The following is a 27,576-nucleotide window of genomic DNA, read 5'->3' on the forward strand; positions in this document are numbered from 1 at the left end:
GTATATTATACACAATTACACACTCATACATATTTTGTATTTTGTTTACTTTTACTGTGTAACTTCCCATCACACCAAGTCCAAAGATTATGAAATGAATTCCACCTGGCCTCCGAGCCCGTTTCCCCCTGAGTGTACACAAGCAAATCCGTCTATAGTCCACACGGCATTCCAAGTAGGGGAGGGAGGTCCAGTTTGAAGATCGCTAGTGGCGCAGCACCATGCTCCGACATGGTTTACCATTCCAATTGGCACAGCAGCATGCTCCGACGTCGTTTACCATTCCAATCTCCTCCTCCCGGGCTCAGGGGATCAGAAAGTACAACTTGGCACTGCTCTCACGACTGTTCCCACGCTGTGCTCCGATCGGCGACCGCGCCCTCCAGCTAGCCCCGGCGGCGGCAGTCTGAGCTCCAGCACTCCTGTACTCGTGTCTAGGCACCCGCCTCAGGTGTGCGCTTCCTTCAGGCAAAGGGACCAATATTCACTCGGTGTAGGCGAGGGCGGGAACTCCAGGGCTCCTCTCGGCAAGATTCCCGGGCATATGGGGGCGGGGCCAAAGGGGGCTGGCCCTGGCGTGGGGGCGGAGCCGGCGCCTCGGGCCGCTGCTGCGCCGCGCAGAGCTGTTACCCGGGCGCTTTGGTGCGGACCCAGGCCACCCACGGGGCCGGGAGCACTCCTTGGTCTGCGCCCTGGACGCCCGGAAGGGTGAGCGCGCCGCGAGCCGTGCCGCGGGGGCCGGGTGGACTGGCTGGGGGCGAGCGGCTGGATGGAGGCGCCGGGGAGCGTCCCGCGGCGAGCTCTCCGAGCCAGCTGAACTCTTCCCAAGTGTCCTGCGCGTCGGCTACCCTCTTCGAGCCGGTGGCGGGCTCTCTAGGTGCCGGCGGGCGTTGGGCGCGGGAAGAACGCAGAGGAGACCGGATTCATCCGATCGGCTGCAACTCGAATCTCTGCCTGCGGTCGCGCAGCGTGGCGGGAGGCGCTGTGCCCGAGAAAGGGCGGGTAAGTGCGGCGCTGCCGAGTCCCGCGCGACACCGGAGTGACTGCCAACCTGGGAGCCGGCTGGGCTCCCAGACGAGACCAGTTGTCCGGAGGCAAAGTTCTTTCCTCTTAGGCAACCTGAGCAGCTAGCTCTCCTTCTCCCGGGGCCGGCCCCAAGGCCCCGCTATGGACAGCGAAAGCGAGGTGGATTTTTCCAGCAACGGCGTCACCCCTTTGTGGCGGAGACGGTCCACCCCTCCTCTCCAGCTGCTCGGCCGGAGCAAGCCGAGGCCACAGTCCTACCAGAGCCCCAGCGGGCTGCTGATCACCGACTTCCCGGTGGAGGAGCTGGCCGCTCTGCCCGCGCCGCAGACTCCCGCCCGCGTGCCCGCCGCCCCGGACGGCAGGACGGTGACCAGGAGCCCCCAGCTTCTGTGCGCGCATCGGAGGCCGGTGACCAATGGTCGCACGGTGTCCCCGGACTATAGAGCTGCTTCTCCTCGACTTCGACGGCCCAAATCACCCCTAGTTCTTCACGCGGCGTCGGGCGGCTCCCAGAAGTCCCCTGCTAATGGCACGGTGGCCTCTCCCGCGGCGTTGGTGTCGTGTGCCTCGCGGACTCCCGACGCTCCTGCCTCATACGACCCCGAGGAGGACCGCACCCGGGTGACCCCCAGTAAGGCATCTTCGCCCATTGCCAATGGCCTTGTCCCTAAAAACGACTCACCTGGCTCAGCTTCACAAACTGGTCAGACGGCTAGGGACATGGAGCCGGGTCTCTCGAGACTCTCCCCTGTTCCCCAGCACAGGTCTTCAGAACAAAAACTGCCGCTCCAAAGGCTGTCCTCCCAAGGGAATGAGCTCCCGAACCCTTCCGTGGTTTTAAGTACCAACAGCCCGGCCGCCCTCAAGATGGGAAAGCAGCAGATTATCCCGAAGAGCCTTGCCTCGGAAATTAAGCTGAGTAAATCCAACAGTCAAAATGTAGAGCCCCACAGGAGGCTCCTCAAGGTGCGCAGCATGGTGGAGGGACTGGGAGCACCCCTGGGCCACGAAGGGGAGGAAGGAGAAGTCGACAACGACATGGACAGCCCGGGGTCTCTTCGGCGAGGCTTGAGGTCCACTTCTTACCGAAGGGCAGTGGTCAGCGGTTTTGATTTTGACAGCCCCACCAGTTCAAAGAAGAAGAACAGAATGTCCCAGCCTGTTCTGAAGGCAGTAATGGAAGACAAGGAGAAGTTCTCTAGTCTGGGAAGGATAAAGGTAGGACTGGGCAGACTCACATGCCATTCATTAAACTCAAAGGGAACGTGTTGGGGACAAGTTTTGAGTGATCATGGCACATTTGATAACCTTTCAGGTAAAATGAGTTTAAATCAGTACCCAAATCGTGGAGCAGTTGTTTGCTGGCCACCATGTTCCTTGCTTATATTTTATTACTATTAATCATTGAGTGTATTTGACACACTAGTAGCTTAGAACTTGAGTGAGGGTGTGAGGTATTGTTCGCTGATCCAGACCTAGCAGTTGCACTTAGTGAATGTTTTTCCCACCGGGATTTAAAGGAAAAAAAAAAGACAGCTAGAAAGGGATGCTTTGGAGTATGTGCTGCTTTCTTAGAAACAGGACAGTGCTAAGCAATAGGGCAAAGACTGCCTTTGGCAGTCACATTTGTTTCTTGATTAATCAGAGAACTGGAACCAGTCTATAAATGTCACATATGTCATACACAGACATGCCTGTTTGGTTGTAGACATGCGGTCTTAAAGAAAAGACATTACATAACATTTTATGTACAAACCCCCCCCCCCCCTGCCCCCACAGCTGTCAAGGGTAGCAAAGTTGAGTTTTAACAGTGAGAGTGAATCAGGTAGTGAAATGAGTGGGGCCGCTGCTGGTCGTTTGAGGATTCTCAGTCTAGTTTAACAGGATGTGGGGGACGCTGTACATCTTATTTTACTGTTGCTGTGAATTGGCATGGGGATTCTCTGCAGCGTGCTTTTGGAAATCCGAGGGCTATAACAAAAAGAGGCATTTACTTACAATAGCTGTATTTTCTACTTGGCTCATTCATACATAGTTTGCTTCTCTCTCTCTCTCTCTCTTTTTTTTTGCTTTTCTCGTCTCTTAGAAAAAAATGCTGAAAGGACAAGGAACATTTGATGGGGAAGGTAAGCTCTTCATTTTCCAGACTTTTATTGCGGCTTCAATATGGTACATCAATTATAAGTTGAAACCCAACTGCAGTAGCAGAGACACTTGAGATGAAAAAGCAAAATTACTCAACTTTACTTGGACTGTACAGTAACAACCTGTGTTCACTAAGCTACGGCTTTTACTCGCGGCGGGGGGGGGGGGGCGGGCATTTTTATAAGGTGGTAACTTTTGCAGTTGGCAACTTGGGAACTCTCATTCTTCTTTGCCCTAGCTCCATCCCCACCTGCCTCAAAGCAGAGCAAGTTCTAGCTCTTTAGTCAAGCACTCCGAGAGTGACACTTGGATCTTATGTGGTGTTTCCTCAGGCCACATTTTTTTTTCTTCCTTAATATTATTTTCACCAAATTTCCACCTTTGATTTTTCAGTTCTGACTTCCTGTTTTCCTACTAAGTTTCACCTTTGGGGAAATGGAACTTTTCTGGTGGGAAAAAAACCAAACAAACACCATAATCTTAAGAATTTGTGACCTGTATATTATTTGTTGTTAAGGATTTCAAAAGCAAAAGCGGCTTCAGCCAGGTGTTCACATGCTAATCAGATTAGTGGACTCTGTAAATAGATGGGTCAAGTGTCGGCCAACTGGAGGAGCATGAAGGGAGCAGTCTCAGCCTCAGCCTGAGGCTCCTGGGGACAGTGAGTGGACTTACTTTCTGTCATGCTTTGAAATGCTGAGAGTTTCCACCCTTAATTGAATAACGAAGGAAAGTGTGCCCTTCCATAAGAAAAGCTAATGGGAAGCCTTGCCAATTTAAAATAGGTAATTTGGGTGACTGTAAAATAGTTCCTGCATAACTACGAATGGATAATTAATGAAGCCATTGTACTAATTGTAGAAAGTAATTGTTATTTGGAGAAGAAACCCAGATACGGTGGTATTTTGACTAGCAGGGATAAATTCATCTCCTTGGTTTTATAATTGGGGAAATCAGAAGCTCTGAGAATTTTAGTAACTTGTCCCTGCTTACACCTCTAGCGACACTTGTGGCTGCTACACTTTGCTGTTTCCTGGACTGTTGTGTGAATGTGAAGTCAACAACACTCCACTTTATATTTCCCTCAAAGGAGGCTTTTTGCTTCTTGGAATTTGAACTTGATTCTGTTTATGCCTTAAATTTGATAAATTTGAGTGTTCTACAGTCAGAATAGGCAGTTTCATGTTTATCTCCTTGTATCAGCAGTTTCTGAGTATCTTATCTATTCTTATACACGATGGTGTAGACATCCTTTTTTTTTTTTAACACATGTAGGCGAAGAATGCAAGATTCTTAACACTTAATGGCTTGAAAGAATGCACCTATAAGACAGTGTTGTCTGGTGGTAAGAACTTGTGGTGCCAGGTTCTTGATGTTTCTAGTCATCGATTGAGTGACAGGGAGGCAAGAACTTTGCATCACCTAGCCCTGTCTCATGTGTGAAATGAGAGTGTTTCTGCTGAATGAGTGAGAAATCGTATCAATGACATTATGCATATTACTTATTTTCCTATGTAGAACTATCACAGAATAGTAAAGTCTTGCATAGACTCCAGTGCTACTGTAGACACAGTACACACAGGGCTATATGTGGTTGCCAAGAGAAAACGCAGATGTGGGAGGATTTCTAATTCCCTAAGCCCTGTACCAAAGTCAGAATCTTCCCTGTCATGCCTGAATCTCTTCTGATGTTCCTGTCTTCTGCTTTCTGTCTGTATAATTGGTAGGTTTTGAAAGCTTAGAATCTACACCTCTCTCCCCCCACAACCACTCTGTCACCGGTCCGTTCTAAGTGGCACAGCTCAGGTCTCCATTACTTATCAGTGACTACTCCCCTGGCATCCCACTTAGTCGCCTGGGTAGTTAGTCTTTGACTAGCCCATGGCAGCAAATCTGTTTCTGGTGGCTTCCCTTGCATTCAGGATAAAATGCAATCATTACAGTGTGAAAGAAGTTAAATCCTTTTGAACTCAGGGTCAAATCTAATTCTTTTATTTAGATTACTTAGATTTGGTTATTTAGAGTTGGACTATGTGGTTCATCTCTGTAAACACATCGTGCATTGTTTGACCATTGTACACACCCACCATACAACTGCCCTGACCCTCGTGGGAGCTCCTAAGGTTTGTATTTCTTCTTGCTTCAGAGTGTGTCCATCTGCTTTTTCCTTGAGCTCTGCTGCTTTTCTACTCGCAGAGCTTAGATTTTCCTCACTGACACCTCTCTGACCCAGGGCTGTATCATACTCTGGCAGTTCTGTCAGAGCAACTCTACACACATATCTTCCCTTTTGTCACGATGCATTTATGTGAGATCATGTGCCCTCCACCCTTCAATAACTTGCGATCCCACTTGGCATAAAAATCGGGGTCCTTTTAGTGGCCCAACATGACCTGCCCTGTACTCACTCTCTGTAACACGAATCTTAAAAGGTCTTATTAATAAAAACACTCAGGAGCCAGCTACAACTCTCCGCTCTCATCTTCTACGATTTCAGCTCTCTGCTGGTACTCCTGCCACACTGGCCTTGCTGCTTCTTGTCCACACAGACATACCAGGCAGACTCCTGCCCTTAGTGAACTTGCAGTTCACTCGCGTGAAATATTCTTTCCTGGGCTGGGGAGATGTCTCATCTGATAGAGTGCTTGCAGCACAAACACGAGGAACTGAGTTTGTGTCACCCAAACCCACATAAAGCCAGGTGTGGGTAGAGCACATCTGTAATCCAAGTCTTCCTCTGATGAGCTGGTATATGCAGCTGTGAACAAGAGAGTCCGTGGCAAACAAGGTGGGCAGCGTAGATGGACACCAGAAGTTGTCTTCTGACTTCTCAGGTATGCTGTTATATGCCCGTGTAACACACAAACATACCACACACACACACACACACACACACACACCTATTTCTCTAGCTGTACAAATGGCTTGCCTTCTTACCTCTTATGTCTTGCCTCAATTGTGTCTTGTGAGGCCTTCCTAAATCACCCTACTTAAAATGAACTTACTTTCTTCCCAGAATTCCTACCCCTTTCCATCATTTGTTTTTCTCCATGACAACATAGCCATATTTGAAACACTTATGAAGGTTAATTGTTTATTTCAATTCTGCTTCATTTTATGTCAGCTTCATAAACATTGAAATTTCTTAATCTTTTTTGTCCATTATATTCCTAGTTGCTTAGCAGTTGCTGGAATCTGTAGACATTTCCTAAATGTCAGTTGGATGAATAAATGCATGAGTATGAAATTCATTCTTTTTACCAACTCGTTGGTTCATGAAGGGATGACAAGTATCTTTTCCTGTATTTTTAGAAAATAAAGCATTATGGATGTATAGTAAATGTTTGCCAAATAGATCAGTGAGTGAACAAGTGATAAGACAGTGAAGAAGACATAGCTAGCATGGATTTAATTTAACCTGAATGACAATGGGTTGAGCTGACTGTCTTTCATGAGTAGTGGACAGAGACACTGAAACTTTGCTTCAGTTGGAATGTCATATATTCTCTGGTGACAAAATATGTTTTTTCCCAGCTATTAATTAAGCCAGCATTAAACTTTGTATAAGTGTTGACCTTTGTTTAGAGCAAATAGCATAGCTGCTGGGAGCAATTAGTGACATACCTGACTTGTTTTCTTAAAGAAAATGCAGTCCTGTATCAAAACTACAAAGAAAAGGCCCTTGATATTGACTCTGATGAAGAATCGGAGCCCAAAGAACAGAAGCCAGAGGAAAAGATTGTGATTCACCATAAGCCACTGAGATCCACATGGAGCCAGCTCTCTGCGGTGAGTGTTTACATTCTTCTTTTCTATCTGTGGGCGGAAAAGGCCAATTTGTGGAAATCGTGCATGAATGTGGCCTTTATTTTTCTCTACCAATGATCCTGTAATTCTAAAAAAAAAGACTCTTCAGATGGTAAAATGTTTCTGGAAACTCTGCAGACGTTAATAAGAACATAGAGCTGGTACTTCTGACCAGGAAAAGCAGGTCTGATAAAATGACAAGACATGCCTTCAGACTGATGTAGTGTGGACTCCGTAAATTCTCACTCAGTATCTTCCTTTTTCTTTTTAATACAGTGTGTGTGTAGTGATAATATATCCCAGGTGTTTTCATAATTGGCTATATATATGTTATATAAATGTGTTGTATGGGTATATATGTATATTTGTGTGTTTATGTACAATGGGGAGTTAATTAGAGTTGTTTCTTGGACAGTTTATTTGATATAACCATATTGATATTTTCTTGAAGTTATTTATTGGAAATCCCTTCTTTATGCATCTTCTGTATGTGTGGTTCTAATACTTTTGTAATCATGTGTAATTTCTTCTTTCTGGATCAAACATATTTGGTTTTTAGCCATAGTCAGTTTCCTCCCTGGCTTAAAATGCCATGTATTGATTCATTTTCTTGACGGAGTTTGGGCATACCATGTCTAACTGCTGACGCATTAGCAAGCTGAAAGGAATTCTTCTGGCTGGACATGGGTGGTAAAGACACTGCATCAAAAACAGGTCCGTGAAGCTCGGAGTGTCTTGGGCTCTCCCGGAACAGAGGCAGCCCCCTCTTAAGCCATGCTGAGTGCTGTTCAGTCTTGATTCTCATGGCCTTAGGGAAGCCACCAGCAGAGCAAGCAGTTGCATGTATTGGTGCTGTACATCCAGGATAGGGGGGCAACTTCTGGTTCAAACTCTGTCTCTCCTTGTCTAACCTCTGTGCAATTTCAAAGTCTGGAATCAAGTCCCTTCTCCCCATCTCCTTCTTTCAGACAGAGTCTCCCTAGGTAACTCTGACTGACCTGAGATTCTCTATGTAGACCAGGCTACCCTGGAACTCACAGAGATCCACCTGCCTCTGCCTCTTTAGTGTTAGGATTAAAGGTGTGTACCATCACACCTGACTGTCTGCTACTCCTCCTCTTATTCCTTTCTGGTACTTCCAAGCTGTGGTCCCTATGAAATTCTGCCCAGAATTACAATGCTGATAGCAACCGGGCAGTCAGTGTGAATCAGTGATTCCTGCGAGTATGGGTGATAGAGAGGGGTGAGGGTTGTGGTAGGCAGGCCTTTGTCAATTGAACAACCACTTCTTAGCTTAAGTCAGGGATGTGCAAAGGTTCATTATTGCCCGGTCCTCTCTGATACAGAAATCCAGACTTTGATGAATATTATCTGAATTTAAGTTTTAGGGAAATGTTACATGAGGCCATCAAAATATTTGTATCTCTCCACTAATAGTGTGCCGCTTCTATGACATTCTTAGGATTTTTTTGTATGGGTCTAGATTGTAAAATGTCTCCAGAAAGGTGATGTTTTAGTAATATTATACCCTAATATAACGATCTGATGATATGCATGTATCCAAACAGATACCTGGAAAATGTGGCTATAAATGTCTGGCATTCAGTTCATTCATTTGTTGATGTGAACCTTTGGGTAAAGGATGTGGGAGAAAAGACCTGTTTTTAAATTTTCACTGTGTCAGCTGCTGTACTTGCTATAAGCCTAAGCCCTGGGGATGGCTCTGAACTCTCAGAAGAAATGTGGACTTATGTGTCACAGTTCGATCCAGCTTAATTCAGCACTAAAGAGGAGGCTGCCATGTTCATGACCTCCTGGCATCTGGCTTTCATTGAGATGAACAAACACAGATGCAGTTAAATCGTACTGTGTATCCTTCAGTACAGCTTTGCACATGAGCTTGTACTTTTACTTGGCCAGGAGAAAAGGTGCTGCTATACCTTTAACTTCAGAGTGTGGCTTCCTAGATTTGAATGTTCTCAGGAAGCTCACATGTATTTATTGAATTGTTTGGCTGCTGCGTGATTGGACTTGCGCCACCTCTATATATGTATAGGTATGAATCTGCATTTTCTTGGTATCTTTTATATTTTCTTTTCATTCACATTTTACTTCATCATATTCTAAGGTGCTGTTAACTTATAGAAAAGTTAAAAAAACACCCAAGCAGACATTGATAAAGGTAGTTGATCTTCATGTACCAACCAGCTATAAACAACAAATATTAATATTCTAACCCATATTTTTCAGCTTCTGTTTTTGAGGCAATCCAGTTCAACACCCCTGCTCTTCTGCGTTCTCTTCTTCTCTCCCCAGAGAATCACTGTCTAAGGGTCTTAGCTTTTTCCATATGTTTTTCCTTTTTCTAAAACACTTGTTAAGATACAGTCTCTCTGTTTAGCCCAGGCTGTCTTAAGCTTATCTTACTTAGTCTTCTGAGTGCTGGGATCACCGGAGGTGGTAATTCTATCTAGCACAAAGATGAAACCAGCTCTGGACTATAACACTACAAGGCAGTTACTTGAACCTAGCTGTTAATAAATGTACAAGTTTCAGTCAGGACCATAAGTAGAGGAGGCTTCATAAGTAACTCGTCAGGATGAGTGGTCATGGTCACTCCTTACCTGTCTGCCCTCATGTCCTGATGCTTTCTTAGAGAGCAACGGCATTGGAGGCAGTTCTCAGAAGACTTCCATTATTGAGACTGGTTTTGGTATCATCTTGCCATGCTTAACTTTTAATGGGTTAGCAGAGTAGCCCCCACCTAACATCCTTGCGCATATCCAAACTCTTACTTGAGTGTGGCCTTGATTCCTGAGAGTAAGATAAGCAGTTTTCTAACAGTCGGCCGGTTTCAGTTTGGCATACATTTACCTATTTCCTTAAGAGGGCTCTGTGTGGGTGCACATGCACCTTGGCCACTGTTGAATGTTTAGTTTGGAAAAATCTCTTATCTTTGTTGTGAACACCTGCCTGCCTTCTAGTATGATGCAATTTTCTTATCTGTTGACTGTGTGAAGCACGCAGTATGCCAAAGTCTCTTTTGATGTGCAGCAATTTGCAGTAATTTATGGCTGTTATATAAGCTCTTTAAGCCTTCATTCTGTAGTGTAATTTATCTGTAGTGTTTTTATTCCTATGACTCCTTTGATTGCGTTGGATGGTGCCAGGTAGGAAAGTGCTCAACTGCACAGGTGGCAGGCGGTCCTCATTTACAGGGATGGGACAGATTTAACTGTGGTGTTCTGATCATTTAGGGATAAAGGAAAGGTAGACCTGTGTAAGAGAGGCATAGTTAATTACTCCCTCGCTGGAATGAGCATTTAGAGTGTACAGACTTTAAGTGAACTGGTGGTATATGCATTTATCAATGGTGTCTCAGCCCCCAAGTTCCCCATGTACAAGTGGCATGTTCTGTTGTCATCCAGAATGCAGCCATATTCATTCATCTCTTAGGATGGGACAGGCTCAGACCTCGTTCACTTGGCTGACGACATGTCAGTTCCTCCCTTCAGGGTTGTAGTGGAGTTCAGTATCCAGGATTTAGTTGTTTCGCTGTGGAAGGGAGTTGAGGTTTTGAGCTTGTGGAGTTGTTTTGACCTCAAGAGATGATGGTTATCTGGAACTGTGCCTGGAATCAGGGAACCTGCTGCACACAGGTGAATGACTCAGTGCCTCACCGAAATCGAGGCATGAACCCGAGCCAGCCGTTCTTGGATCTCTGGGAAAAGCTGTGGGTTTAGAGGAAAATATTGATTATATTAGTCAGGGGTAGAACACTGGGTACTTGTTACGCTGAGTGCCAGGTGCACTGCCAGTCGAGCTCTGGCTGCAAAGTGAGCTCTGGTTTCCTCCAAAGTTTTGTCATTTCTAGGATCACAGGAGTTGTCCCTCTGTTCTGCACGGACTTTTGCTTTTCATCATTTACTCTTACTCCAGGCTGGGGACGTTTAAGAACTGATTTGTGAAACCGGTGTTTATTCAGTTACATTCAGTGACAGCACCAAAGTCACACTTGCCAGCCGTGCCCTGACCCCACTGCAGTGGGGTGTGTTTGTGTAATTTCTGTTACCTTGAAATGCCAGGTACCTTTGAGAAGGGTGTTCAGGCTCCAGGGGCAGAAGCTGGAACATGCCGGCATACTTTCCACACCTAATATAGTCACCCTCTCACGGACTCTTCTGTGCTTGCTGGCATGCGGCTTTATCAGTCATCATCCACCAGTTCAGATGTTTTTTTCCGAGTGCTTACAGAATTCAGACTCTCCAGTCCTGATTTTTTTTTTTTTTTATTTATATTTTCATCAGAGTGCTTTGGCTGGGTTTAGTGGCTAATGGTGTGATGGGGAATCCAGAATTAGGACCTTATAGTCTCTGCTTCTGCATGTGTGATTCACCTCTGGGAGGCTTTTTGGAACTTGCAGAAATGAGAAAGGGAAACTGGGACATTCACAAGAATAATTTTGTTAGGTTAAAGATAAAGCATAGCTTTTGAGTTTTAGCTGTTTAATCTGATAGGACTTATTCTTTTAGGATTTAGACTGTATGTATTGCAGAAGATACTGTTTCTGCTTAAAACCCAGAGATCAACCATTGTAAAAACTATGAATATCATTCCCTTTTGGAGAAATGCTTAATACGTTTAAAAACCAAAGAAAACTTTCATGTTAGTCTTTAAATTTGAGCACTTGCCCACACTTGTTGCTTAAAATAGTAGCTTCTGTGGTCCAATAAGTTTTCATTAATGGTTTTTGTAAGATAGCAATCTCATAAAGTTATTTCTTTTACCTTACATGGCAGTTAATGCTGTCTACTATATCTTCTGAGCATAATTTTCTATTACACTCATTTATCTAGTGTCCATAATCATGGGCCCATGCCCATGCATACTGGAGTGCACAGTGGAGGTCAGAGTCCAACCTTGGGAGTTGGTTTTCTCTGGTCCCAGGGATTGAAATTAGGTCAGCAAGTCCCAGAGCCTTCTGAGCTCTTGCCTGTCATCTTTTATGTTTAAAATATATAAAACAGTCATCCTTCACATTTGTATCTTTCACCCCCCATCATTATATAGTCATCTTGAATGCCAATGCACATGTCCATGATGGACGGTAGGACTTCTAGACAGAGTCTTAGCATCTCACTGTAATTATGTTGAAGTATTCTTTTCGCAGTTTTGAAAATTAATTTTAACTTACATAGGCAAAATGTAACATAGTCTCTATGCAGAAAACAATCCAAGTGTTCGAATAAAACTAAAGTCTTTTTCAATCTTTTCTAATCCCAGTTTTCTTTCCCACAGCTAAGTTGTTCTAAGTTTGGTAACACTTTTTAAAATCTACATACATATTTAAGAAAAACAGGTTGTATATACTCACATAAATAATTAGTTTATAACATAACATTTGCCTTGTCTGAATTATGTGTCTTACAGACATTTGAGGTCCATAAATGAAATGACTGACATTGCCGTAATTGCTTCATTAGCCTGTAGGACTCATACATAATACTTTGACCTATCCTTTTTACTGGCCTGTACTCATTATATGTAGAGCTGGATTTCTAAAGATGTTTTCTTTTCAGTATATCATGTACTTTGACTTTATTTCCTCCATAACTCCCTTTTATCTCACTTGTGTTAGTCTCCTTGTTTCTCCCAGCCTTCCTTCTGTTATATCACATATGTATATATTGTGTATATATAAATGGTTTTATGTGTCTCTCTATAAAATCTAGGATTCACTAATGAATAAACATGATATTTGTCTTTATGAGTCTAACTTACTTTCCTCGATAAAAAATCTCAAGTTGCATCTGTTTTCTAGTAAATGATGTGATTTCATTTTTCTTTATGGCTGAGTAAAACTCCATTGTATGGGTCTAACCTTTTTACATTTATTTACATATACGTTTTCTTTATCTATTCATCTGTTGATGAACACATAGGCTGATCCCATTACTTCTCTATTAGGAATAGTGTCACAGGAAACACAAATGTGACAGTATCTCTGGCATATTGACTTAGAGTTCTTTGGGCATATCTGGAATTGATTTAGCTGGGTCATATTTTCAGTTTTATGTGGGTCCTCCATACTGGTTTCCATAGCAGCGGTGTAACTTACATTCCTGTTATCTATGTTCCCTCTGCTCTGAACTCTTACCAGGACTTTGTTCTTGTTGTAATTTCAGTTTGTATTCCTTGGTGGCTGCAGATGTGGAATGTGCTTTCATATGTTTATTGACCCTTTGCTTTGCATCTTTTGGGAACTGTCTGTTCATTGCCTTAGCTCATTTATTGATTGGGTTGTTGGGTTTTATTTTGATAATTAGATTTTTGAGGGTTTTTTTGTTTGTTTGGTATGTGTGTGTGTGAGAGAGAGTTCTTTATACACTTTAGACAGTAGTCTATCTATAGAGAGTTCTTTATACACTTTAGACAGCAGTCTCTCCAATGGATAGCAAAGAAGGATTTTCTCCCATCTTATGGCCTGTCGCTTCACTGGGTTGTCTCCTTTGATGGATAGAAGCTTTTTGACTTTATGAAATTCCATTTTTTCAATTTTTATAATTATTTCCAGGTTATTGGAGTTCTTTTCCAAAAGTCTGTGTCCGTGCCACTAACAGTTTCAGTTGACCTTAGTCTTTGATCCGTTTTGAGTTATTTGAGTTGTACAGGATGAGAGACTGAGTGAGATCTAGCTTCCTTCTTTTGTATGTTTCGGCAGCACTCAAAAGTCAGGTGGCTGTTGGTGTGTGGGTTTGTTTCTGCATCTTTCCATTCTGCTCCGCTCCACTCCACTCCACTCCACTTCATTCCATGTAGGTCAGTGCCATACTGTTTTGTTACTATGACTTTGTAGTATAACTTGAAATCAGCTTTTGTGATACTGCCAGCATTATTCTTCTTACTCAGGATTGCTTGCCTATGGGGGATCTTTTGTGCTTCCATATGAATTTTAGGAAAGTTTTATTATTACTCTTATTTCTGTGAAGAATGCCATTGGAATTTTGATGAGAATTGCTTGAGACTCTGTATATTGTTTTTGGTAGTATAGCCATTTTCTTTACATTTATTCTACTGACCCAGAAGTATAGAATGTCTTCATTTTGAAGCAAAGAAAATTTTCAATTTCCTCCTCCTTAAGTGTTTAAAATTTTTCATTGTGAGGTCTTTTACCTTTTGGTTAGTTTGCTCATACATACTTTTGAAGCTATAATGAAAGGGATTAAATTCCTGATTTATTTCTCAAAATCTTCATTACTAGTTTATAAAAAAGCCACTGATTTTCTGTGTCGATTTTGTATCCTGCTACTTTTTGAAGCTGTTTATCACTTCTCAGAGTTTTCTGATGGAGTCATAGGGTCTCTTATGTGAAGGATCAAACCGTAAAGAATAATTTGACTTCCCTCTTTCCTATTTGTGTCCTTTTTATTTCTTATGTTGTTGCTTAAGCTCAGACTTAGAGGACTATATTGAATGCAAATGGAGAGAGTTTAGTGGGGAAAAAAAAAAAAAAAACCAACCTCATTCCTGAGTTTAATGAAGAAAAAAGCGTTGTTTTTCCCCATTTACTACAACGTTGGGTGTAGTTTCATTGTATGTAGGCTTCGTTATGTTGGTCGGGTTCTTTCTATTGCTAGTTTCTTTAGGAATTTGATCTTAAAGGGATGCTGGGCTTTATCAAAGCTCTTTCCTGCATCTATTGAAGTGATACCAACCCTGGCATATTTTTTTTTTACCAGAGATTCTAAGCTACCTATACATGGATATGCTTTGCCATATTCAAAATATAACCACTATCCTTTTTGAAGGATTGTTCATGCTTTGAGAAAAAAAAAGTTCTGAATCGTTTTTTTTTTTCATTTAGAATTCACACATATATGTTTAATATTTACTTAGGTGATTTTTCAATTTCAGTTTGAGAATTTTATTTACTTATTTAGTCTGCAAATGCTAGGAGTATTTTACTATACCTCTTTATCTATTGTGTACCATTTGAATGTTGTTCACGATCACCTTCAAAGGGTTTTCTTGTGCCAGAGAGATGGCTCAGTGGGCAAAGGCACTTGCCTGACAACATGAATTTGATCCCTGGAACCTACATAGTGGGAGGAGAGAAATGACCTCCACACATGCCCCATGACACAGACACCTATGAGTACATGCACACTTGTGCACACACATGCATACACACGCACACACACACACACACACACACACACACACACACACACAAATGTAATAAAACACTTGAAGTTTTATTTCAGGGTAAGAGGTGTAGCTCAGTGGTGGAAAACTTGCTAAACATGAATGAGGCTCTGGGTTCAGTTTCTATGACCAAGAAAAATGTTTTCTTTATCTAACTTATAGTCATGTTGGACTTTATGTATCCATCTTGTGAAAAATGCAGAGAAATAGAGAACTAAATTATTCTGTTTGGATCTGATTTATTATGGGCTGAGTGGTAGATATGCCAATATTCACATTATTGATTTCTCTGAAGTATAAGTAGGATGTGGAAAGGTTTTGTGTGTGTGTGTGTGTGTGTGTGTGTGTGTGTGTGTGTGTGCGCTCGCGCTGTGTCCCTTAGGGAAGAAGAGATTAGTGTCCCAAGAAAGTGGGAGGAGATGAGCATGGGTTATTTCATTTTTATAGTTTAAGTACAAAGGAGATGCTCCTGTTTAAACCAGCTCCTGGGACCCAGATAAAGAGGATATTATTTCACCAAGTAAAAAAACCAGTGAGAGAGACTGATGGATGACAGCTTCATTTATCAAGTCTTTATCAAAGGCCGGCTCAGCTCTCTACAAGTCCCTGTGCTGAGCAGTGAGGTAGAGCAAGAGTACCTTGCTTTTATGTCTTTCCCAATACCATGAAGCAGATGCCAGATGTCAAGCATTCTCATAATGTCAAACGAAATTCCCACTTTGGTCAAGCTATGAGGGACATGTTGTCATGCTGTGAGATCCCATGTGGAGGAACATCTGTCTGGGAAATGTGCTCAGTGGAGAGAAGGGTCCACTGAGGAGATCTGAAGAACATCACGATTGGCTGGGCAAAGTTGACAAGGTGGGATAGAGGAGTCTGAGTCGGAGAAAATACAACATGTGTGAGTGTTTGAGTGGCCCCGGATAAGTGGAGTTGAGGCAGGGATGGCATGGCTGGGCCTTCAGAATCCTGTTTGTTGGTCCATCCCATCCCTTTGATCTCCTAATATTGGACTTCCCTTGGCTCAGTCCTTAACTGTCTTTACTCACCTGCACTCACTTGGTAATCTTCTCAGTTTTATGACTTTGACTGTATACTATTTGCTGATGAGTTCTTACTATGAAGTCAAATTAAAGTGTGCCAGGTATGGCTTTCAGGGATGTGGGTGGGACACATGCAAGAGTAATAGCAGCCTCTTTGGAAAATGTAGCCTTAGGTTAAAAATAAAGGCTGATTCCGTTGAGGAGTTCTGAATCTCTGCAAAAGAAAGGGCTGTGTGGTGCATAGCCAGCAATGTGGATTTCATTCATTAGAGTTTTTTATTTGCCCTCCTGACCTTCAAGTGTCCTCATGTGTTTTCTCTTTCATTCAAGTGATGCACTGTTTCTTAGAGGAGATGAAACTGATAGTTGGTCTCCATGATGTTTGGAGAATATCAGTGACCACCAGAAGTGATGGTTAATCTTTATATGTGGGGCTAGTCCTCAAAATTTTGTTACTTAGATTTTCTGAATTTACCCAGACTTATGGCCTGATCATCTCCAGATGATCCATCTGCACTGTGCCTTTGAATTAGAAGGGCATTTGTAATCTGCATGCTTGTTATTTAGGAGATATGGAGTACAAAGTCAGCAAAGAGCCACAGGAGAGGGAAGTATTATTGCCAGTAAAAGAGAATTGTAGACTAATTCTCCCTGTGATGTGAGGAGTGAACTCTGCCACCCAGTCAAACTGCAGTGACTTCAAAACAGATCAGTTGCTGCTTTGGATGGCAAGAAACCCAACATTTGGAAGTGCCCTTCAAAGGAGTCTGGTTGTGTGCTCACAGAGCAACAGTGAGGATGGTAGAGACAGAGACACATGGATCCATCTCCACACAGGCAGCAGTCCCATAGCTGGCGGTCAAGAAAGCCTGGGACCTTCCGCGGATCATCAAAGTAATGATTCATTTGCATGTAGTTGAACTACCAACCAGAGTACTGATGTGCCAAGAATTGTACTTGGTTGCTTCACAGTATATGTAGCCCTTGAGAGACTATCATAAAAATGGAGGCAGCTTTGACTCTGTTAAATATGGCTGCATTTCTGCTGCCATGGCCCTTGAGATGACCTAGGACAGAGCCTCTGATAATGGGCACATGTGCCCAGTCACTGAAAAGGAGGCCCCACATTTCCCTCTAGTGCTCAGCCAATGAAATAATTTAAGTCTATCTGCTGGCTCCTTTCTCTTCTTATAAATTGGTTCCTTTCCCATTTTCAGTATGCCTTCCTTCTGCACTGAGGTTCTACATATACACTGTAAGTTTCTGATATCCTGTAGCTTAGACTTGAGGTTGCCTAACATAGGCTGATGTGTTCCTTCCAGCTTCCAGATATAACTTAAAAGTTTGGTTTCTTGAGGAAGAGGGTTATATCAACTGAGTTACTTTCTCCTACCTAATAGGTCACTTAAACATGCTGTCTTTGTCAGGCACCTGACTCGCTTGAGTACAGCCAACTTTGACATCCGTGATGTGTTATGAAGTATGGCCACTGACCACTTTGGATGATGTTTTCTCATTCTCTCCACCTCTCTTCTCTCTCCTCATTCCTTGTGCTGGATAGTTTATGTCAACTTGACACTGCCTAGAGTCATCTGAAAGGAGGGGACCTCAACTGAGAAAAGGCTTCCATAAGATCTTGCTGTAAGGCATTTTCTTAACTAGTGATTGATTGGGAGGGCCCAGCCCATTGTGGGTGGTGCCCTCCCTGGGCTGGTGGTCCTGGGTTCTATAAGAAAGCAGGCATGGGGAGCAAGCGAGGACCCTTCCATGGCCTCTGCATCAGCTCCTGCCTCCAGGTTCCTTCCCAGTTTGAGTTCATGTCCTGACTTTCTTCAATGATGGACTACAATATGGAAGTATAAGCCAAATAAACCCTTTCTCTCCAAACTCACTTTTCGTCATGGTGTTTCATCACAGCAATAGAAATCCTAACGAAGATACTCCTCTTTCTTCTCTCCTTTCGTCTTTCTTCTCTCTCACATCTATCCTTCCTCCCCCCTCCTTCCCTACTCCCCAGAAGCTATATCAGTAGACTAACTTTTCTTATAGGGGTGCATAGGAATATTATCGCAACTATGGTCTGTATCAGTGTGGTATAATGACGAATATATTTTACTCTGTGTGTGTGTGTTTGTGTGTGTGCGTGCACATGTTTAAGTAATAAAGTCACTACATTCACTACAAGGTTATAATGTTTGGGAAAATGCTAGTATCTCACGACAAGGTATGTTTGTATTCTGCTGTATTGTAGTGGATGGAACAGATAAAATGGTCCTGAAACCAGCCTGTACTCTAGGGACTTGCAGAATCATTTCAAAGATGATGAATATGATAATCCTAAATGATGTTTTCAGAATATATAAAAGATGTGAGCATGAGTGACAGAAATCAAAGAGAGCAGGAAGGATTAGGAGAGTTCAGTTCATAGGATGTCACAGGTTAAACAGGCCAGAGAGGCAGACAAGCAGGAATAAAGCCAATACTTGTGTAAAGTATGTCGGTAAAGTTTGGTACATAGACAAGAGGAAGAAGGGAGACAGAATTTGGTGTCTGTTCTTCAGGTCTCTGTACAATGAGCTACTTCACGAATTCTAAGGAAACCATTGCATGCTTTATACACCTAATAGAAAGCATCAAGTTTTATCACCCATTTTTTTTTTTCTGAAATACATCTTGCTCAAGTTAAATCTCTTGCAAACCCAGAAAAGTCTGTTCAGTAACTCATTATTTGCATTTTGCCATTCCTACCCAACTGCCCCTTTACTAGAAGAACAAATAAAATAGCAGCGAAGACGCTGACACGACCTCTACAAGCAGGTGTTCTTTCTCCTGTTAAGAAAGGCATCTCACCCCGTCTTCCCCAGGCGCTCCTGACTCAGGCCTCTGCTATGTGTCATGGCATCATTCTCAGGTATGCTGACTCCAGCCTGGTCATCCTCCTTATCTCTCACGGCTCTATCTGTCATCACTCATTTTCAACACAGCCTCATAAGCCTTGCTTGGTTTGGACCTGATTCAAATCTTTCTTGTTGCCTCCCTTTATCTTACTGTCTTCATTTCTTCTAGCTGCTGATGGCCAGTCCTCCTTTCTCTGGCTTCCCTTTTCCAAGGAAGTACTGTCACTGTTGGCATCCTTAAACAATTCTGTTTGGATGTGTGACTTGTTTTATTTCGCCTTTTTGGATGGAAGATATTAAAACATATTTTAGTTTTTGCCATTGAAAGTGATTCTTTTCATTTCAATGTCAAGACATATTTATTGTAGGAAAGTCAAGAATTACTATAGACAAAAGGAAATTGAAATTAATTGAAATCTCTCCTCATCTGATCACTGTTGAAAATTTGGTCCATAACTTCTTTGGTCTTTAAATAATGTGTTTATAGAGGGGTTGGGGAGATGGTTCAGTGGTTTAAGAACACATATTGCTCTTGCAGTGGATTGAGGTTGTCTCTAGTACCCACATTGAGTGCCTCCAACAACTGCCTATAATTCTTGCTCCAGGAAATCGGGAATTCTTTTTTAACTCCATGAGCACCTGTACTCATGTATATATGCCCCTACAAATACACATACTTAAAAGTAAAAGAAATCTTTAAAAACGTTTAAAAAATATTTAGAGAGAGGTGGATGTTTTCTTTTAAGCATAAATTCAATAATGTAGAAGTAGCTTTGTCAGCTGTTATTTTTCCTTTAACAATGTCTGTGTCAGTGAACTTGCAATTGTATAGTGCTTTTTTTTTTTTTTCATTTAACACTGTCCCAAATGGCTTTTACTATTATCAAAATTTCTTCTATATGCCGGGCGGTGGTGGTGCACGCCTTTTATCCCAGCACTTGGGAGGCAGAGCCAGGCAAATCTCTGGGAGTTTGAGGCCAGCCTGGGCTACCAAGTAAGTTCCAGGAAAGGCACAAAGCTACACAGAAAAACCCTGTCTCGAAAAACAAAAAAAAAAAAAAAAATTTTCTTCTATATAGCTTCTTAAAGCCCATATACTATTTCATTAAGTAAGTAGAAATCTAGTTCCTTTAACTAATTTCCTATTGTTTGTCATTAGTTTCTAATTATTCATTTAAAAATATGTTAACTTCTTTAAAAATAATTTTTAAGTATTTATTTTTAAAGTTTTATGCATATGAGTGTTTAACTACATGTATGTATGTGTACCACATCCATGCCTGATGCATATGTCATCAGAAGAGGGCTTTGGGTTTCCTGGAACTGGAGTTACACATGGTTGTGAACCACTGCATGGGTGCTGGGAACTGAACCTAGCTCTTCAGCAAGAGCAACAAGTACTCCTAACAGCTGAGCTCTCTCGTCAGCCCACAAAATAGTTGTTGTTGTTTTTTAATTGTAGGAAACAATACAAAAACACTTCCTTGTTAGCAAAGTTGACATACAGTTTAGACTGGCAGCTGCTTTATCTTCACTCACAGTCCCAACTTTTCAACTGTTAATTGCTCTTCCTGCTCTGCTCCTCACTATTTTATTAAATAGTCCACTTTTTGAAATTACTCCCTTTTGTTAAATGACATTATAGAATTCCCCTTTTATACCCTTACATCCTTTCTACTTCTGTGTTTCTAGCTTCCATGTGTTAGCTAACCTCATATTCTTTTCTAATGACTGATGTCTGCATAAGAAGCACGTCTCGCCGGGCGGTGGTGGCGCATGCCTTTAATCCCAGCACTCGGGAGGCAGAGCCAGGCGGATCTCTGTGAGTTCGAGGCCAGCCTGGGCTACCAAGTGAGTTCCAGGAAAGGTGCAAAGCTACACAGAGAAACCCTGTCTCGAAAAACCAAAAAAAAAAAAAAAAGAAGCACGTCTCATACTTATTTGGGAGAAGAAAATGAATAAATTTGGGCTCAAATTCGGAAGCACACAGGGGGATGTAGGTTAGAGAGAACAGTAAATAAAGGAGAGGAATTTGTTCAATGGGAGGAATGTCAGAACCAATCAAGTAGTTCAGTTAGGAGGCCCTGCTGACAGCTCAGCTCCTGATGCAGTTGATGCTCGGGATCCAATGACTTGTGGTTTCTGGGGCATTGACGGGGAGGACCTGGGCAGGAGTAGCTGCCAATCATGACCCCAACCTTAATAAAGAAATTTGAGGGGCCCAGGAGACAAGTCAGTTGGTAACAAACATGAGGACCTGAGTTAGATCCTACTTTAAAAGGGCTGGGATGGTGGTGTGTACTTCAATGCCAGCATTGGTGATGCCGAAGTGGAATCAGTCCCTGCATCTTGATGGCTAGTGAGCCTAGCCTAACCCATAAGCTTCAAGCCAACGAGTCTGTTTCAAAAACAAGGTGGTTGGCTCCTGAGGAACAACAGCTCAGTCTGACCTCTGATCTGTACACATATGCTCACAAACATGCACCCACAAATAGCAACATACCCACCCATACCCACACACAAAGAAGTTTTAGAGGGTAGTGTGCTGCAGTGGCTGAGAGCTGAGACGGTGGGATGGGCAGGCAGGGAAGCTTGGAGTTGAAAGGCAAACTTTGCTATGTTTTGTTTTTAACTTGTCAACTAAGGATAATAATATTTACCTCACAGAGGTAGGGGTTTAAGATGCATGAATAGAACTGCGCCTGGTGTATAATAAACATTTGATGTATTGGTAATAACCACGAACTCAGAATCAGGAGTTGGATAGACACGGGGAACTACTAGCTAGTGAGAGCAGGCTGCCAAGGAAGGAATGTACGCTCATCTCTTACATCTCAAGAATTAACACAGCAGTTAATTCTTGTACATGTAATTACCTATCTGTTTGCTCGTTTCAGCCTCAGATATGTACTGGGATAACTTAAATTTCACTTGGGAATCTGGGCCTGTTTATGACTGCAAAAACCTCAATCCCTGGCTTGTATTGTCTGGCTTTCTCTTATTGTAATGGATTTGATACCTACCTGCTTGACAACACATGCTTGCTATTGAAGGTCAGGGACTTAGGTGAAGGTGATAGAGTTGAGCTTAACAACAGAAGATCAGAGAGTGGATTGGTCTTTTGAACAAAGGAATCAGGAAGTCACTGGCATGTTATTTGATATATTTTAAACTAAAATATATGCAAGGTCTGTGCCTTACTGGCTCTTTCTCTCTCTTCCTCCCTCCATTTCCTGTCTTGCTTCTTTCCGTTGCTCCAAATAGCATCCTCTCTGTTTACTCACTCTTCATCAGGAGAGTGGTACTGCCTCCATCTTGACCTTATGTGCTTGGTCTTAGGTACGTAGGTCTCTGATACTTTGAAAGAGAGATGTCCCATGGTGCCTTGTAGCTTATCTAGTTTGATGTCTCGGGACCCTTCTCTGTAGATGAAGTGGTGCTAGAGAGCACCTGTGGTGCCTCTAAGTAGAGGACACTATTTCTGGACCCTGACACTGTGTCATTATCACAAATTCTTGCCTTGCTGTCTTTGCACAAGAACTCTGGCTCACTTATACTTGAGGGGTTACTTCAGTTGTGGAAGACTGGAAGGATCCAGGGATGACTGGGTCCTAGAGCATATTTTTTTCTTTGTAGCTCCTTTCCACCTGGGCTGTTGAGAAGGGCACTCATGAGTAGAGAATGGCAACTGGAGATAGGTAACCAGCTTATTTTCATCAAATGAGTAAACATTGGCAAGTTTAACAGGCTTAGCTCTAATAGGAATCTGGTATAAAGTGCTTAGTGAAAAGAGAATGATTTTAGATTATAAATATGCAGTATCATTTTTTAACTGACTGCATTTCTGAGTTTGTAGTCAGAAGATTTCCTGTGTCCCAGCCTGCTGGCAGTTGGGACAAATCTCTCCCACTCACATCCCCCAAGTAAACACACAGAGGCTTATATTAATTATAACTGCATGGCCATTAGCTCAGACTTATTACTGACTAGCTCTTATACTTAAATTAACCCATAATTCTTACCTGTGTTAAGCCATGTGGCTTGGTACCTTTTTTCAGTTCCGCCTTCACATCTTGCTTCCTCTGTGTCTGGCTGGTGATTCCTGACTCAGCCTTCCTCTTCCCAGAATTCTCCTCATCTGCTTATCCCCGCCTATACTTCCTGCCTGGCTACTGACCAATCAGCATTTTACTTATCAACCAATCAGAGCAACACATTTACAGCGTACAGAGGGACATCACCCATCAGTAGTCTTCTTGGTTGTTCCGTTTACATGGGTCCCTCTATTCTGTTCTCCCTGAGTGGTGAAGAAATAGAAGGAATACAGATATCCATCTTATCCAGAATGAGTCCTTACATCACAGAGGGCCAAGAACATGTCTTTGCACCACAGAAAACATTGGTCTACTGAGCCAAGTACTGGTGCTCTTGGTCTCAGCTCTGCCCAGAGAGGTCATGGACAGGTTCAGTGTTAAGGGATTTCCTTAGAGAACTTGGCTGATACTCCTGTCTTAGGGAATAAAATACTAATAAAGTCTTTGAATTTCCCGTCAGCCCTCTGCAATGTGAAGATGCGTAGTGTATCTGTGCTGCCTGCAGAAGTGAAATGGGTGGAGAAGCCTTTCTGCCCTTGCCCATGACAGCTGTCTTAGAAGCTTAGACTTGCGGAGTGCCATGGTCCAGGCTGCTATGACAAGATACCACAAACTAGGTGGACTATAAAAATAGAAGTGCGTTCCTTATAGTTCTGAAGGCTGAGAAGTTCAGTTCGAGGCAGATTTGATATTTGATGAGGGGCTGCTTTCTGACTCAGTTCCTTCTTGCTACACATTTGCATGGTGTCAGGGTCTAGGAGTCTCCTTTTAGCCTGTTTTTAAAGGCACTCGTCCCAGTCCGGAGGGCCCCACCTGCATGATCTCATCACGTCGTAGGAGACTCCACCAACTGATATGATCGGCTTGGAGGATAGGGTTTCAGTATGTGAATTTTAGCAGGAGACCCAACATTCAGACTTCAAGAAGGAAATTGGCATGAATTAATATCTGGGTATTTGCTTTGAGGTATTTACCCTTTTAGAGATTTGGTAAACTCTGTTTTAGGAGGGAACTAGAGAGTTCCATATCCAAGTAAGTGTTCTTTATTAAGTTTAGTAAATTGTTAATTTATCATTTAGATATCCAAAATTTATAGGTCACAAAGATCAAAGGAAAATAACTTAAGTACTGATTAGAACAGTGAATATATAATTTACAATTGTGAAATTAGACATATTATAACATAATGAGTTTCTTTTATTTTCTGTCTTAAGCCACAGATATATTTTCCTATCTTTAATAGGTCAGAAGTGCAGTCTTGCACATTCTGGTGCTTTGTTTGAAAAGCTTTTTATTCACTTAAAATGTTAGAGATATGTACATGTTTGACTGTGTATAGTGTCTGCATGACCAGATCTGAGCAGTTTTTTGAATTGGTTAGATTGTGCAAAAATCAAGAATCCCACACTGACTTCAGTTCTTAAAGTTTCATGGAGATACTTTGAGAATTCTACTTATGGATGATAAGTAAATTTAATTAAGCAAGAAAGTTCACATGCAGTTAATCTGGCCACCTGTGTGATTCCATTTGTATCTAGCTGGGTCTTCGGCTATGAGGTATATATTTAGGAAGTGATGAAGGAGGCTGCCATGCTTGAATCTTGCCAGGAGGCTCTGAACTGGACTGGGAAGCTGTTTGTTCAGCGTCACATGAGTGTGAATGTTCAATTTAGGAACGGAAGGAAGATAGAAGAAACTGCCCACAGGGCTAAACCCACCCTCCAGGCAGTAATCCCAAGAAAGTCAATAAAGTGGGCCACTGGGATTCTCATGTTGAAAAAAAAAAGATTAAAAAATATAGAAATAAAAAGAATGCTGAACAATTTTGGTTTCTTTGACTTTAGATGGCAGATTGGGATTCCTGTGTCTCAGTAGCTAGTATGTTTTTTTTTTTTCTTTTCCATACATCAAAACAAGGAAATCACTTGGGGACGTAGAATAAACTTGAACGTTCTTTAGAATCTCTTAGCAAAAGCTGGCAAACTTCAAAAAGCTTGTAACGTTTAAAGCTGCACCGTTGTTTGTTTGCTTGTCTGTTTATAATTAAAAAAAGAAAAAAGCCTTGGATTTTCTAGTCACTTCAGCTTAAGTTTACTGACAAGATCACGGTTTCTGATTTTGAGTATCTATTTTAAAAGGACTTCTTCAAAGCATTTTGTATATCTTCTTTCTTCTTTCTTTTCCCCCTTCCTTTGCACTCTGCCTTCCTCCCTCCCTTCCATCCCTCTTGCACTGTGCTCCTGTGCTCTCCTCTCCTCCGGTTCTCTCTGGCTTCTGTCACTCATTCTGAGTGGCTCTGCAGGTCACTCTCTCCTCGGTCATCTCCCCACACTCCTCAGTTTCTCAGCTCATCTGCTCGTCTCCCGACCTGGTGCTTCCAGAAGGCTGCCAGACACCTCAGGTGCTGCTTAATTTAGAGTTGAATGTGGAAGTGCCTTCAGGTAGACAACACGATTCTCCTGGCATTCTCTCCATGGGGTCAGTGGCTGATACAGGAGGACAGGTCCTGTGACCTTGGCAGTCAGCCACAAAGACTACTTAGTCATAACTCACCAGAGTGAACTTTCAGCCTCCTTGAATATGCTCCAATTCAGTTTCCTTAATCATAATTCAGGAACACTTCCTGGAGTCTTTTTTTTTTTTTTTCACTCTATTTGTCTGGGACACCACTGGTTTTTATACATGACTTGGTTAAAGGAATATTTTGTCATTCATTGCATTAGTATTACAGAGGAGTGATAATTCTTTGCATTGATCGTTCAACCTCTTCAGAATACTTGTCTTCCCCCTCAACAACAGGGTGATTGTATTAGCTGTTGATTTCTTCCCTTGGTAGAATGAAATACTCTTCACTTCTCAGAAATACCAGCTGTCATCTCTGTGGGTCTCTTAGCAGGGTATTTAATTTTCCTGCCCAGCAGAATTTGAGATCTGAACTCTACTTGGATAGAGAAGCCAGCAGTGGGGAAAGGCTTGCTGGTGACCTCACCTGCAGGGATTGGAGGCCCTGTGCCTGCCTGCACATCCATCCGCCAGGACTTTGTCGGGCAGGAAATCCTGTGAAGTTCCTGCCCAGGCTTACCAAATAGAGCTCTGAAGGATTGCATTCTTCTGGCCGGTCTCCTGCCTTATTAAAACATGTCCGGAAGCCTTTTTTACCCATGAGTTCTTGCTGACAGGTTGACCTCAGGTCACGATGGTAGGTAAAGATAAGAGTGTTCCATGATGGGCATGGTCCAAAAAACACATGGAAACTTTTATGCAGAGCTGGCATGAGAAGGAGTCTTAGTGATGATAGCCCAGCCCTAGAAATGGGGTGCTTTTCATAGAGAGCAGGGGGTCACTTTAAATCATCAAAAGTGAAGCTTTGTCGTTGGACAGGCATAGACCCAATCCTGGCTTTGTTCATACTAGCTGTGTTCTTTTGGGTCTGAAACCTCGGTTGTCACCATCTGTGAACACTATTAATTTTCCAGAAGTTTTATGAGAATCCAGTGGGAAAATATATAAAATGTTCAACACAGTTCCTAGTGTGTAGTAAATGTGAGATGACTATTGATTTGGGGTTCCTTTCTGTTCTACTGCTCTCTAAATTGTTATCAAAAGCAAATTAAAGACAATGGTGTGTCTGCAATTTCCACAGCAGTACTGTGTAGAAAGAATTATGTTCCACTGGCCTTCATGATAGTGTGTGCGTCACTCCCTTGGGACCTTGTGACGATCTTTTGATGATAGCCAGGAATACTTCTAAGGTTTCATCTTCTAGACCCTCAGCATCTGAGTATTTTTCTAAAAGTCCACTTGTAGGTGGCATTATGACAGAGCCTCGTTCCCACCTTCCCTTTCACAAGTGCCTCCTTACCCTTTTGATACCCATCTCCAATCTTTCCATGGTGTTTTGTCCTGAGGTGAAAAACAGGGATCCCAACGACAGAGTAAGTTCGAAATACTGATTTTAATGGAACCTTTTTGGTTAAAGGCATCATGAGTCTGCCTCCTAAAGAGAAATGCCTTCACAAAAAAAATTTTTACTTTTTATACTTAATGAATTAAAGTTGTTAATAGCTGTCAGACATAGTGGCACACATCTTTAATGCCAGCAGTCAGGAGGCAGAGGCAGGTGGATTTTTGTGAGTTTGAGGCCAGCCTGGTCTCCATAGTAAGGTCCAAGACAGCCAGAGCTACATAGTGAGACCCTGTCTTAAAAAAACAAAAATTAAAACAAATAAACAGCTAACAACCCCCCAATGTTAGTAATTGTGCTGCTTTGATCATAGGTTGTTAATGACATGTGTGGGGATTACACTTTTCAGGAGAGTTTCTTTATACTTGGGGCTCAGTATAGGGATTATAGGGAAA

At 42.5% G+C, this 27,576-nt stretch overlaps 1 protein-coding gene across 1 annotated transcript in view; it reads left to right on the forward strand.

Moving 5' to 3' along the window:
• The first annotated feature begins 670 nt into the window (after window positions 1-670).
• The window catches only part of Arhgef26 (Rho guanine nucleotide exchange factor 26), a 113,569-nt gene continuing 86,663 nt past the window's right edge, over window positions 671-27,576 (forward strand). The window contains exons 1-3 of the mRNA XM_052730988.1: window positions 671-2,244; window positions 3,113-3,152; window positions 6,815-6,960. Of these exons, the coding sequence (XP_052586948.1) occupies window positions 1,168-2,244; window positions 3,113-3,152; window positions 6,815-6,960 (1,263 nt within the window). The 5' untranslated portion in view covers window positions 671-1,167. The remainder of the gene's footprint in view (window positions 2,245-3,112; window positions 3,153-6,814; window positions 6,961-27,576) is intronic.

This window comes from Peromyscus californicus, unplaced genomic scaffold (genome assembly GCF_007827085.1).
Source record: "Peromyscus californicus insignis strain IS unplaced genomic scaffold, ASM782708v3 Scaffold_9__1_contigs__length_137607984, whole genome shotgun sequence".
Lineage (NCBI taxonomy): Eukaryota > Metazoa > Chordata > Mammalia > Rodentia > Cricetidae > Peromyscus > Peromyscus californicus.